At 37.5% G+C, this 12427-nt stretch overlaps 1 protein-coding gene across 1 annotated transcript; it reads right to left on the reverse strand.

Moving 5' to 3' along the window:
• Window positions 1-3870: 3870 nt before the first annotated feature.
• Window positions 3871-9823, reverse strand: LOC116573746 (zinc finger protein OZF-like). The gene is made up of 3 exons (XM_032314071.1): window positions 9782-9823; window positions 9391-9517; window positions 3871-7952 (listed from the first exon to the last, which is right to left on the reverse strand). The coding sequence occupies exons 2-3, from the start codon at window positions 9422-9424 to the stop codon at window positions 6280-6282; spliced, it is 1707 nt and encodes a 568-aa protein (XP_032169962.1). The 5' UTR covers window positions 9425-9517; window positions 9782-9823; the 3' UTR covers window positions 3871-6279.
• Window positions 9824-12427: the final 2604 nt, after the last annotated feature.

Genomic DNA, 12427 nt, shown 5'->3' on the forward strand with positions numbered 1-12427 from the left:
TAAGTCTGTATATCTCCTTTTGACCTCACAACTTACCAGTTCAGCTGACAGTAACATCTTTTGTTTTCCAAATGTGGCAAAAGAGCTTAAGTTTGTGGTTTCTCCCATACCTGCGGACACTGGCTTGTTTTCTGCACATACCCCATCCATGCAGCTTGCTCTTGCTACTGCCCTCGAAGTCCACACAAGAAGCTGGCTGCAAAGTGGGGGAAGGTGTGGGTTTGGCACTTGGGGCATTAGTGCTGCCCACACACCAGTTGAGGGAATCTCAGGTGACACATTCCCAATGATTCATGAGTGGGCTTCTTGCTGAAGTCTAGAATGCTGTCAGCAGGAACTGCATCCCTTTAATGTCCTTTGATATGGTTATCTCCATCTTTCCAGATTCCTCCCTCCCTGCCTTGGAGCTCTACTCTGGGTGATACTGGAGAAATGGGTTTCTTTAGCCCCAGCCCACACAGCTGGGGAAGCTGGGTACTCACTTGCTCCTCTCCCTTTGCTCCTGTGGGAAGGATCCCTAGCCTCCTCTTTCTCTAAGTTGCGCTTCCTTGCGGAAAGGGGTGAGGCCAGAAATTTCCTCTTACAAATGTGTCCAAATTCATTTGTTTTGTTGGTGCAAGGGAGTACTGGGATTTCTTCTCTGGAAACCCAGCCTTCTACCAAAGCTCGCTCCTCAGTGGGTGTCTGTCCACTTCAGTGTTTTCCAGGTGTTCCTGGACTGCAGCCAAGAGGTGTTAGAATCATTTCACAGGTTCCTGTCAGTTCCAGAGACCACATGGGGATCTGCTTATTATATGATACACAGGTGGGGAAGACTCCTCCTTGGTCCCTTGGACAATTGTGCTCAATCTCACAGCTCCCACAAAGGTACTTTTGGTCATGGCTAGATGCTGAATTTTAGGTGCTGAAAGGGCGATAACAAGGGATATCTTATGCTGCCATGATGTTAAGGTTCACTCCCCTGTATTTTTTTCTCTGAATTACAAAAAAAAAAAAAACCTTTTAATCTTTAGGAAAGAACAGTACAAAAACCCATGTATATATTTTACTTAAAGACCAAATTCAAGTTTCACCAATTGTTCTAATAATGCCCTTTTAAGAAGGATTCTTCAAGGGTCATGTAGTTTACTCACATGTCCAATCTTTCTAGTCTCCCTCAATTTGAAACAGTTCGATTTCCTGGACTTTAATTACCTTGGGATTTTGAGGATTATAATCTACTTTGCAGAATGTACTTCAATTTTGCTTTTCCTGGTATTTTCTTGGGACTAGACCCAGATTATCCATTGGCTGGATTGTCACTGTTATATTGAGTTTTCTCACTGCATCCACTCAGGCGAACATGACATTGCTTACAGGTGGCCCATGCTGTTGATTAAACCATTACTGATAGGGTCAACTTTGATTGGTTGATTAAGAGGGAGTCTACCACGTTTTTCTCTTGAGTTATTTTTTTCACCTTTTATAATTAAATATTTTGTAGGGAGATACTTTGAGACCATATGATTCTTCATCCATTAGTTTTTTCTAGTATCCACTGATACTTAGCCAAAGTCACCATTACTGTGTTAACCACATGGTGATTCCTCAGTTCTTTTTTTTTTTTAAGATATTTATTTATTTATTTGGCAGAGATCACAAGTCGGCAGAGAAAGAGAGAGGAGGAAGCAGGCTCCCCACTGAGCAGACAGCCCGATGCCGGGCTCGATCCCAGGACCCCAGGACCACGACCCGAGCCAAAGGCAGACACTTTAACTCTCTGAGCCACCCAGGTGCCTCAGTAATTCCTTAGTTCTATCATTTCCTTCTACATTTATTACACTTCAAAATAACCAAAAGGCTGAGAAACGATCCTTCTACATTTATTGATATTATTCTCTAAGGAAAAACATATTATTTCCCCCCATTTATCCATTTATATTAGTATAGACTCCTGGATTCCTATTTTGCTCAACGTTGTACAATTATTTCAATTCTTATATTGTCACAGAATCTGCTAGTATAAGTCCCTTTGTTTTTAAGCCATGTCCTTTTGACATGGTCCCACTATTTTTTAGCATTTCTTTCTCACACAAAAAATGTTCCCGGCTCTTCATATAATGTTCCTGAACCACTCTTGGAATCAGCTATTTCTCTAAGAACTCTGGTTCCTTTTAGTGAAGAATGCAGAAAATGCATTTAGAAACCAAAATGCAGCAACTAGCTATATCTATTTCTACTGGTTTTTTGCTGCTGCTATGCAATCTCTAGTGGACAGAGCTAAGAAATGTGTCTGTTTACTTCCATATGTGCACTTCCAGATATTTACTTTTATCTATTAATATTAGAAACCATAAATTCACATTCACAGGCACCCCCTTTTTAATTAATCTTAACCAGTTCACAGTGCTTCCATAACTTTTTTTTTACCTGAAACTGGAACGAAATAATAAATAAATACTGAACATACATTATTTATCATCTGATCCAATGCCACTACTCATAGGTATTTACTTAAGTGAAAATCTGTGTCCACAAAAAGACTTCAATGGAAATGTTCATAAGAGACTTATTCATAATAAAAGTTGAAAATAAGTCAAATGACCTTCAACAGGGCGCCTGGGTGGCTCAGTGGGTTAAGCCGCTGCCTTCAGCTCAGGTCATGATCTCAGGGTCCTGGGATCGAGTCCCGCATCGGGCTCTATGCTCAACAGGGAGCCTGCTTCCCTCTCTCTCTCTCTCTGCCTGCCTCTCCATCTACTTGTGATTTCTCTCTGTCAAATAAATAAATAAATAAATCTTTAAAAAAAAAATGACCTTCAACAGGTGAATGCATAAATAGGTTGTGGCACATCCATACAATGGATTATTACTCAGCAATAAAAAGTAGCAAACTACAGATGCATGCAATACCATGGGTGACCTCAAAAGCACTTATACATATAAGATTATATAACCCATGATTCCATTTACATGACTTTTTAGAAAAAGTGAAACTGTAGGGGCAGAAACAGATCAGTTGCTGCCAGATCTGTCTTAAGCATGATGGTATTTACACAATTGCATGTATTTGTCAAAACTCAAGGAATACACTTATAAAATGGTGAATCTGATTTTAGTAAAATTATACCCAACTTTTTTTTTCAACAAAGACTGTCTTTTTCCCACTGCACATTCTTCCCCCCTTTGCTGAAGATTAATTGTATAATTATGGGTGAAATGACTTGCTCTACAATAAAAAGCATTAAAAAGCCATACTAATTAAAACATTACTTTTGGCATAAGCATAAACAAAGAGTTTAGTGAAACAAAAATCAGCAGCTTATCATGGTACAGAGGATGTTAACATCTGCTGGCTTAATAATGAAACCAAAAGAACGTGACAGTATGTATCTTTGGAATATGTGGAACAAGGGGTCAAGCATTGACTGGTTCTGTGCAGCATCAAGATTCTGTCTCTCTTAAATGTTTCTACATGCCTATTTTTCTTCATGCAGACACTTTCTCATGGCTGCTAAAAGTCCCAGGTCACCAACCACTGAACATGATGTTCTCCTTTTACAAAATCCCACGTCGGGCACTTATTGGCCCACTTGGATCAAATGTGCTTCCCAGGAATAAATGTGAAGTCAAGGGATATGGAATCTTCAGGAGATCTACTAGTTCCTATGTCATGAGGGTAAACTGGTTACTAAAGGAAATAAAGGTAAGGGGTCCTGAACAAAAGTACCCTCTACAAATGACAATTTAGCACCTTACGTTTCATAAAGATGGTACTTCAAACTTCAATCACATGGCGTTGAGACCAGATTATTCCTTTGGGAAAAAATTAGATCCTTATCTCATACCTTATCTAATCAAACAGTAACAGAGAGACAGATCAATGGATAATTCAATTTAACTTAATGTTTATTTCACATATTTTAAATATAAGGTATACATGAGATAATGATTTTCTACTAAGTGCTTTTCTCATATAGATGCAAAGAAAGCTCAATGAATTAGACACTCATTTCATATAATGTAATAACAAATGGGTTTTTCTAATGGTTAGGCTCACTATATGGAGATTTACCACCCCTGAATCAGTTTCTCACAACATGTCCTCTCTGGAAGCTAATGAATGTTAGTATTTCTGAATTAGTAACTCTTCAAAAAGGTACACCGGTAAGTTTGTTAAACCATTTTCAGAAAATCCCAACTCAACTAGTTTAATTAGAAAAAATTTTTCTCATATAAAGAAGCTCTAGGGTTGGTTGATTCACCTACTCAAAAGACACTGCTGACCCAACCTCTTTCCAGCTTTGTGTTCTGCCATCTTCAGATACTACCTTAGGATCAAAAACTACTATCAGGTATCACATCCAGACATAAAAAATATCCAGGATAATCAAAGGGCTTTAAAAAAAAAATCAAATATTTGTTAGCCTCTGGAGAATCCTATTTTCCCATACTTCACTGAATATTCTTCAGAGTTTCTTCTCACTGGCCAGAGCTGGGTCAGACGCTTATTGCAAATTAATCATTAATCAGGATATGTTTTTCAAAATTAGGTGAGACCATGAGGATCTAATGTATTACTGGTTAACTAGAGTTAATAACAGCATAGTATATAACTGAAATTTGCTGAGAGTGGAACATAAACGTTCTCACCAAAAAGGCGGGGTGTGGCATAAATTTGTGAGGTGATAATTACGTTAATTAACTTGATGGGGGAATCCTTTTACAGTGTCTTAAATCATCACATTATACATTTTAAATATTTTACAATTTTGTTTGTCAGTTATGCCTCAATAAGCTGGAAAAAATTAGGTCAGACCAACCATCATTCATTTCCTGAATCTTCTACTGGCACAGAGTGAAGAACAGCGGAGTAGGTAATCAAAAGTCTGCAAAGCTCCAACAAATCTGCTGCAAGTCATATAATAGCTAACACTTGCAGCACTGTATGCAGTGTTTTAGTACTTTGTATTTATTAACTTCCCTAGTCCTTACTAGAACTCCATGTTAGTAGTGTAATGGCAGTGTCATCATTTTGCAAAAAAGAAATGAGAAACAAATGTTAAAGGATTTGTCCCAGGCCACACAGCTAATGTGCTGTGTGGGACCTGAGCCTAGCAAGTACACTTTCAGAGTCCATGCTTTTAACCACTGTTAAAACAGTCCACAAACTCTGGTCCATAAGCTAAATCTGGCCAAGTCTGTTTTTCAATGGCCCATGAGCTAAGAATAATTTTTTACATTTTTAATAGGTTGTAAAAAAAAAAAAAAGTGACAAAAAGCACATGTAGCCTTAAGGTTAAGGTATTTACTATATGGCCTTCTACAGAAAAAGTTTGCCAATCCTTGCACCATATCATGGTTGCCAACACATACTTTACTAGAAGTAAAGGCAAAGAACAACATATGGCATGTTGCTATACACATAGTTCCCAGGTTACATCTAACTTGGGTTTGGCACACTCAAACCTACTTCAGTTCACCAAGTAAACATTTCAGGGATGGGGTTGCTTTGTTAATGAACACATTTTATGGTGGTAAGTACAATGAGCTTACTGTTCACAGCAGCTTTCTTAAACTCAGAGTAGTGCTAAACATGAAAAATATATACCTGGCCTCTGTATCTCCCATGTTACAACTTAAAAATCTTTTCTAAAGAAAAAAATTTCTGTATTTTCTAAATCCAGTTTCCCTCAATAATAATTCTCTGAAATACAATATGTTTTGCTGTAAGCTTTCAGAAAACCATGTGCTTACATGGTTTCAGTCTATTAGTTTACCTGAGGTTCAAGGAGAAAATACCTTTTGGTAAAGGCTTTTTAAAATTTGTTGCAATCTCAAGATTTCTTAACTCTGATTTCTCCAGTTACAGTAAGTTTCACTTGTGGATTAGGTTTCTAAACACCAAGATGTTGACAGAGATTTCTACTCTTGTGTGAGTTCACCAACACACAGTGAGTGCTGACCTCTCAACAGAAAGCACCCTACATCCTACTCCATAGAGAGCATAGAATACAAAGAATTGCCATGGAGACCATTAAGTGTCAGACCAGAAGTGAATTACATCATTACACTCACAGCCCACTGGCCAGATCTCATGCACATCATCCTACTTGCTCTCTGCCGAGTTTGGTAAAAACACTGCCGGGTATCTCCCCTGTATGGTCTATGATGTAAACTGAAGGCTGACTTCTGGTAGGACTTCCAACATTCATTACAACCATAGGGTTACCTCCCTGGATATACTTTCTGTCAGGCCAACAGTTCTGAGTTAAAGCAAGACGGTTTCACCATCCATCTTTACAGTGTTTTTCTTTTGTGTATTCTCTGATGTGTGGTGAGAGTTGCTTTGTGGCTGAAGGTCTTCCCACATTCATTACATTCATAGGGTTTCTCCCCTGAATGAATCCTCTTATGTTTAGTGAGGGTCGAACTATCATAAAAAGATTTTCCACATTCGTTACATTCATAGGGCCTCTCTCCTGTGTGTGTTCTCTGATGTACATTGAGGGATGCCCTCTGGCAAAATGTTCTCCTACATTCTTTACATTCAAAGGGCTTCTCCCCTGTATGAATTCTCTGATGTTCAATGAGCTGTGACTTTTGGCAGAAAGACTTCCCGCATTTGTTACATTCAAACGGTTTCTCTCCAGTATGAATCCTCTGATGTTTACTGAGGGTTGACTTCTCAGAAAAGGTCTTCCTACATTCTACACACTCGTAAGGTTTCTCCCCTGTATGAATTCTCTGATGTTTAAGGAGGACCGACTTCCCACAGAAGGTCTTCCTACATTCACTGCATTCGTATATCTTCTGCCCTGTGTGTAGTCTTTGATGCTTAATGAGGGTTGACTTCATATGATACATCTTCCCACAGTTGCTACATTCATAGGGCTTCTCCCCTGAGTGTATTCTCTGGTGTACAGTGAGTTTTGACTTTATACTAAAGGACTTGTCACATTTATTACATTTATAAGGTTTTTCTCCTGTGTGAGAGCTTTGATGCACAGTCAGGTCTGACTTTTGGGAGAAAGATTTTCCACATTCACTACATTTGTAAGGCTTCTCCCCTGTGTGTGTTCTTTGATGCTGATGGAGGGCTGAGTTCTGGTAGAATTTTTTCCCACATTTAACACATTCATAGGGTCTCTCTCCTGTATGAGTTCTTTGATGTACAGTGAGGGTTGACTTCTGGTAAAAGGATTTCCCACATTCATTACATTTATATGGTTTTTCTCCTGTGTGTATTCTGTGATGTATTGTGAGGTTTGACTTCCGGAGGAAGGTTTTCCCACATACATCACACTCGTGGTATTTCTCACATTCTTCACCCATGTGAATTCTAGGATGTTTCTTCCAAAGGACTGACTTTTCACAGCTTTCCCCACATTCACTGAATTTATAGTGACTCTTCCTTGAGTAAGTTATCTGACGTAGCATGTGGTTTGACTCACTCCTGAAAGTTTTCTGACGTTTATTATAATCACATAATTTCTCTCCTGTGTGAATTTTCTTATGTGTAATCAAGAGAGCATTACTGTGGGAGGTTTTAATGCAATCATTATATTCAGGCAGTTGTTCCACAGTGTGAATCTTTTGTTGCTGAATAAAATTCTCATTATGATAGAAGATGCTCTCATTTTTATCAAATTCATCAAACTTCTCTCTAGTATGAGTTTTTTCATGATTAATATCAGGAAGCAATTTCTTGTAACCATTGCCATCATCAGATTTCTTTCCCGAATAGCTTTTATTAATGGTTAACTCTGACATATTTTCTGAACCAATTCCATCTAGATTATATTTACGTGGCAATTTTATGGAAGGAATAAAGTCTATGCACAGATTAAGTGTTTTCCTTAACACATTCTCTTTCTCTGTAGTCACTTTTTTGTTATTGATAAATGCATGTTGCCATAAATGTTTGTCTTGGTTTTCTTTGCTCTCTATTATGCCATCAACTTTCAATTCTTCTAGAAACAAGAAAAACATACCTTATGAATCTGAAATGACTACTGATAAAATTGGTCTAATACACTAATACATTCCTTTATGCACCCAGCCCTTTGGTTTTAGAGCTGGTCTTTTGGGATAAAAGTAAAGCTAAATCAGTATTTTCCATTCTCTCTACTTTTCTGAGTAGCTGGTGAAAGAGATGACAACAAACCAACCAATCAAAGATACTGTGGTGGAAGAGGGGAAAGTAAAATTGGCAACAAACACACACATATTTATTTGGTCCTTCATGAATATTCACTTCAAAATGGATAGGAGTAAAATAAACATTAAAAAATGAAAATAAAGGATTCACTAAGAGTGGATGAATCACAATGGGCAGGATTCACAGTAAGATATGCTCAATTATAAGATTATATAATAAATGTGATATGGAAAACATGAAGACAAGATTGTTTTTCAAAAAAACTGCGAGAGGAATGAAAGTGTTTGGAGAGAATGAATTAGAATCTAGTGCTGATTTTGTTAACCCTGCCTCTGAGAGATAGCCAGAATTCCATGACTTTGCACACTATACTACCTCAAACCTAGTCTTTGGGGTATTGTTTTTCCTAACTGGTCTCCTTGTTTCTACTCTCAACTCTCATGGCAATCGGCTTCCTGCATCTCCCTCCTGCTAATACAAATTCCATGAGATCAAGGAATCTCACCACCAAGGAATTTTACCATTGCTCTATCTCTTTCATTTAAAACATGACTGGCATGGAGCAGTGCTCAATTAATACTGGTTAAACTAATTTTTTAATTCCTGAAAACAAAAGAAGTCCTTGAAAATGAAAGGACTATGAAGCTGAGACTGCTAGAGGAAGGAAACTAACCAACATAAAATATTAATATGACATGGGAATAAATTTCAAGGTACAAGTAAAAGGGAGTAAACTCCTAAAAACCCAACCAAAAAAGAGAACATGTATGTGTGAGAGTGTATCTGTGGGGAATTTAGGCAAGCAGGCTAGGAATCCTTATTTCCAAACAGAGCTTCTTGAAAGAGATTCTTAAAAACACTCCAAAGATGCATATACTTGAAACAACCACCTGGGATCTAATGGATTAGTCATCTAGGTAACACTGGCTTGCAGATTCTTTCTCTAACACCCATGGTGCTTCTTGCTCTAACTCCAAGATCTCCTCTGGTTTGGTAATGCAATGTCCTGATAACGAAAAATGATAGAGGACACAGGAAAAGCTGCCTGATTTTAGGAACTCAGAAGAAAAACCAAAGTCCAGCTTCAGGAGCTGCACAGTGAAGGGACCCAATGGAATGTTTCAGTGGGGAAGTGAGAAAAAATAATATCCCTGGTGTCTAAACCTAAGTATCATTAAACTCTAAAAAAGATCCACATGCTTTGGTAGTAACAAAAAGACATGCTGATGTTACTCAGAGAAGTTGCTTACCTAGCGAGAGAAAGATGTTATAGTTCTCCAGCATCACATCCCTGTACAAGGTCCTCTGATCGGGGTCCAGTTGACCCCATTCCTCCTGCGTAAAGTTTATAGTCACATCCTCAAATGAAATTGATCCCTGTAACACACATATCTAATCAACCAGAAGTGCTCAAAACTATATGACAGAGTAAATATATTAGGAACAATCCTTCACCATGTTTACTATTGAGTTTATTAGAAAAAGTTTATACAGGAGACTTACAATAGTCCCTGTTTTGTTTTATATGTGGAGGGAGAAAGAGAAATAAAATAATAATAATAATAATGTAATAAAATAATAATATTTATATAAAATAATAATAAAATAAAAATTGTAATAATAATAATAATAAATACATACAGGGATGCCTGGGTGGCTCAGTCGGTTCAGTGTCTGCCTTTGGCTCAGGTCATGATCCCAGGGTTCTGGGATCACGTCCCACTTCGGGCTCCCTGCTCGGTGGGGAGCCTGCTTTCCCCTCTGCCTGTTGTTCCCCCTGCTTGTGCGCTCTCTCTTTCTCTGACAAATAAATAAAATTGTCAAAAAAACCTCCACACAAACACATACAAGCCCAAAATATACATGAAAGTGTCCTGGTTTCTGTGGATATTAAAATACATAAAACACAGTTCCTACTTTCAGGAAGCTTACAATCTCATATGGATGCAAACTGAATTAAATAATAGCAGAAGATCAAGAGAAAACTAAATTTGGAGCTTAAAGATATAAAATGCCCTAACCTGTGGTAATTTTGGCATTGCTCATTTAGACAAGAGTTCTTCAAAGTATTTGATAACTCACCCTTTTAAGAGAGGAAAACTTTCAAGCATCAAATTGGCACAAATCTGTGGCAATACATAAATATGTCTGACTCTCTATAGGAGGTCCATACTTTGCATGGTACTAACATGCATGAATTTCAGTTACCACAATTTATTTAGTTATACATAAATATGTCTGACTCTCTATAAGAGGTTCATACTTTGCATGGTACTAACATGCATGAATTTCAGTTACCACAATTTATTTAGTTGTATCAAGAGTCCCCCAACACCACAGATTTCAGTTACAATGGTAACTATGAGTAATCACATAAAGTACAAATTTTGTTGCTTGTTCTTCAATCCGCAAATCACTACATAAATAACCAACATCATGAACAATTATCAATTGTGTCATTTTTTCAAAGTCCACCAGTGACTGATCACTGCACATCTGTTACTCAGTCCACACACAATCAAAACACATGTTCCTTCCTTGTCTCCTGGCAATATGTCATCTTGCAAAAACAGTTAAATGGTGTGCAAAAGGGAACTGGGCAACAAAGATGAAAGAGCCTCAAAGAAATGAGATGTGATTACAGTAGAAGTAAAATGCAAATCAAATATAAATGGACTTTTAGAAGAAATACCTGACTGGGAAAGTTGATACTGCCTCCATTTGAGACACTCTAGATCTACAACCCAAGGATCTTAATGAAGAGGTCCTTAGTTCTAAATATTATAGTATTTTTTCATTTTTATACATTTTTTAATGTTTTGACAAATATTTTTAAAGATCACAGAACAACTACCACCTTCCCCCATGATTAAGATCGCTTTGCATGATTTTGGTATATGTGCCCATTTTTATAGCCCCACACGACAGTACAAAGAGAACTGCCCATGGGTTCCATGCATGTGTCTGCATACATTCAGTACATGGTATATACAACCACCAAATTAACCTAAGCTCCAAGTAGATAGTGCTCTGATTGATGGGCTGAGGAACTAATTGAAGGAATGTCAGACCACTCTGGGCATTTGCCACTCTTGATAAGCACAGCTAATGGCTGAAGGATAAACTAGATTTTAAAAAGTGTTTTAGGGAAATGCTTCAGGGGCTCTAGCAATGCCAAGTCAGCCAGAAAGAAAATGGATACTGAATCTGTTTTAAGGCAGGTCTTTGATGAGAGATCATGATGATCTAAATCCATAGTATGGGAAATCTCCACTTGAAAAATCAATAGTCCCTTAAGGTTGCCTATATACTCCCTTGCTGATAATCTAAAAGGAAATTCACCAGGTTGTATCTTTTCAACAATTTCCTTTATAAATCCTTGAAGTCAGTTCTTTCACTAAGGAGAGAAAACAGATAAAGAAACAGCATTCTATATTTCTGAATAACTCACAATAGCTACCTACATGAATCAAACCAAGTCTTCACATATAAAAACAGACAATGAAGTTTCACTAGAAATTTAAGAACCAGTAACATAAAAGACATTCACCAGATGAAGTGAAAAACTGAGTAAGAAAACAAAACTATATAATTATTATGATTCCAAGAATAGGAAACTACTGTTTTTAAAGACACTGGAGATTAATTCTACTCAAAAGAACATTACCTCACCCCACCTCCATTGGCAAACAGAATAAAAGGACGGGTAAGGCTGTGGAAAAACTGGAACCCTTGTGTACATTGGTGGGAATGTAAAATGGTACAGGTACTATGGAAAACAGTATGGTGTGTCCTCAAAGAATTAAAAATATAATTACCATATGTTATTAGTTTGCTAAGGCTCCCATAACAAACTACCACACACTAGATGGCTTAAACAAAATAAATTTGTTTTCTCACAGTTCTGGAAGCTGGAATTCCAAGATCAAGGTGTCAGCTCACTGAATTCCTCTTGTCTCTAGAAATTTCAATCCAACTACCTTGGAAATTACAGAGACCAGATAACTTAGTCATGTCTAAATATTGAACCTGTTTATAAAAGATTTTTTAAAAATATATATTAAAAAATGATTCCGGGTGTCTGGGTGGCCCAGTTGGTTAAGCATCCACCTTTGGCTCAGGTTATGATCCCAGGGTCCTGGGACTGAGTCCTGCATTAGGCTCCCTGCTCAGCAGCAAGTCTGCTTCTCCCTCTCTCTCTGTGATCTCTCTTGCTCTCACTCTCAAGTAAATAAATAAAAATCTTTACAAAAATAAATTTAAAAAATTAAAAAACGATTCTGATCA

This window comes from Mustela erminea, chromosome 14, assembly GCF_009829155.1.
Source record: "Mustela erminea isolate mMusErm1 chromosome 14, mMusErm1.Pri, whole genome shotgun sequence".
In the NCBI taxonomy this organism is placed as follows: Eukaryota; Metazoa; Chordata; class Mammalia; order Carnivora; family Mustelidae; genus Mustela; species Mustela erminea.

Coding starts and splice junctions, on each gene's coding strand:
- LOC116573746 (XM_032314071.1), bottom strand. CDS start 9,424: ATGCTGGAGAACTATAACATCTTTCTCTCGCTAG. Junction 7,953..9,390: donor TAACATCTTTCTCTCGCTAG/GTAAGCAACTTC, acceptor TCTTGTTTCTAG/AAGAATTGAAAGTTGATGGC.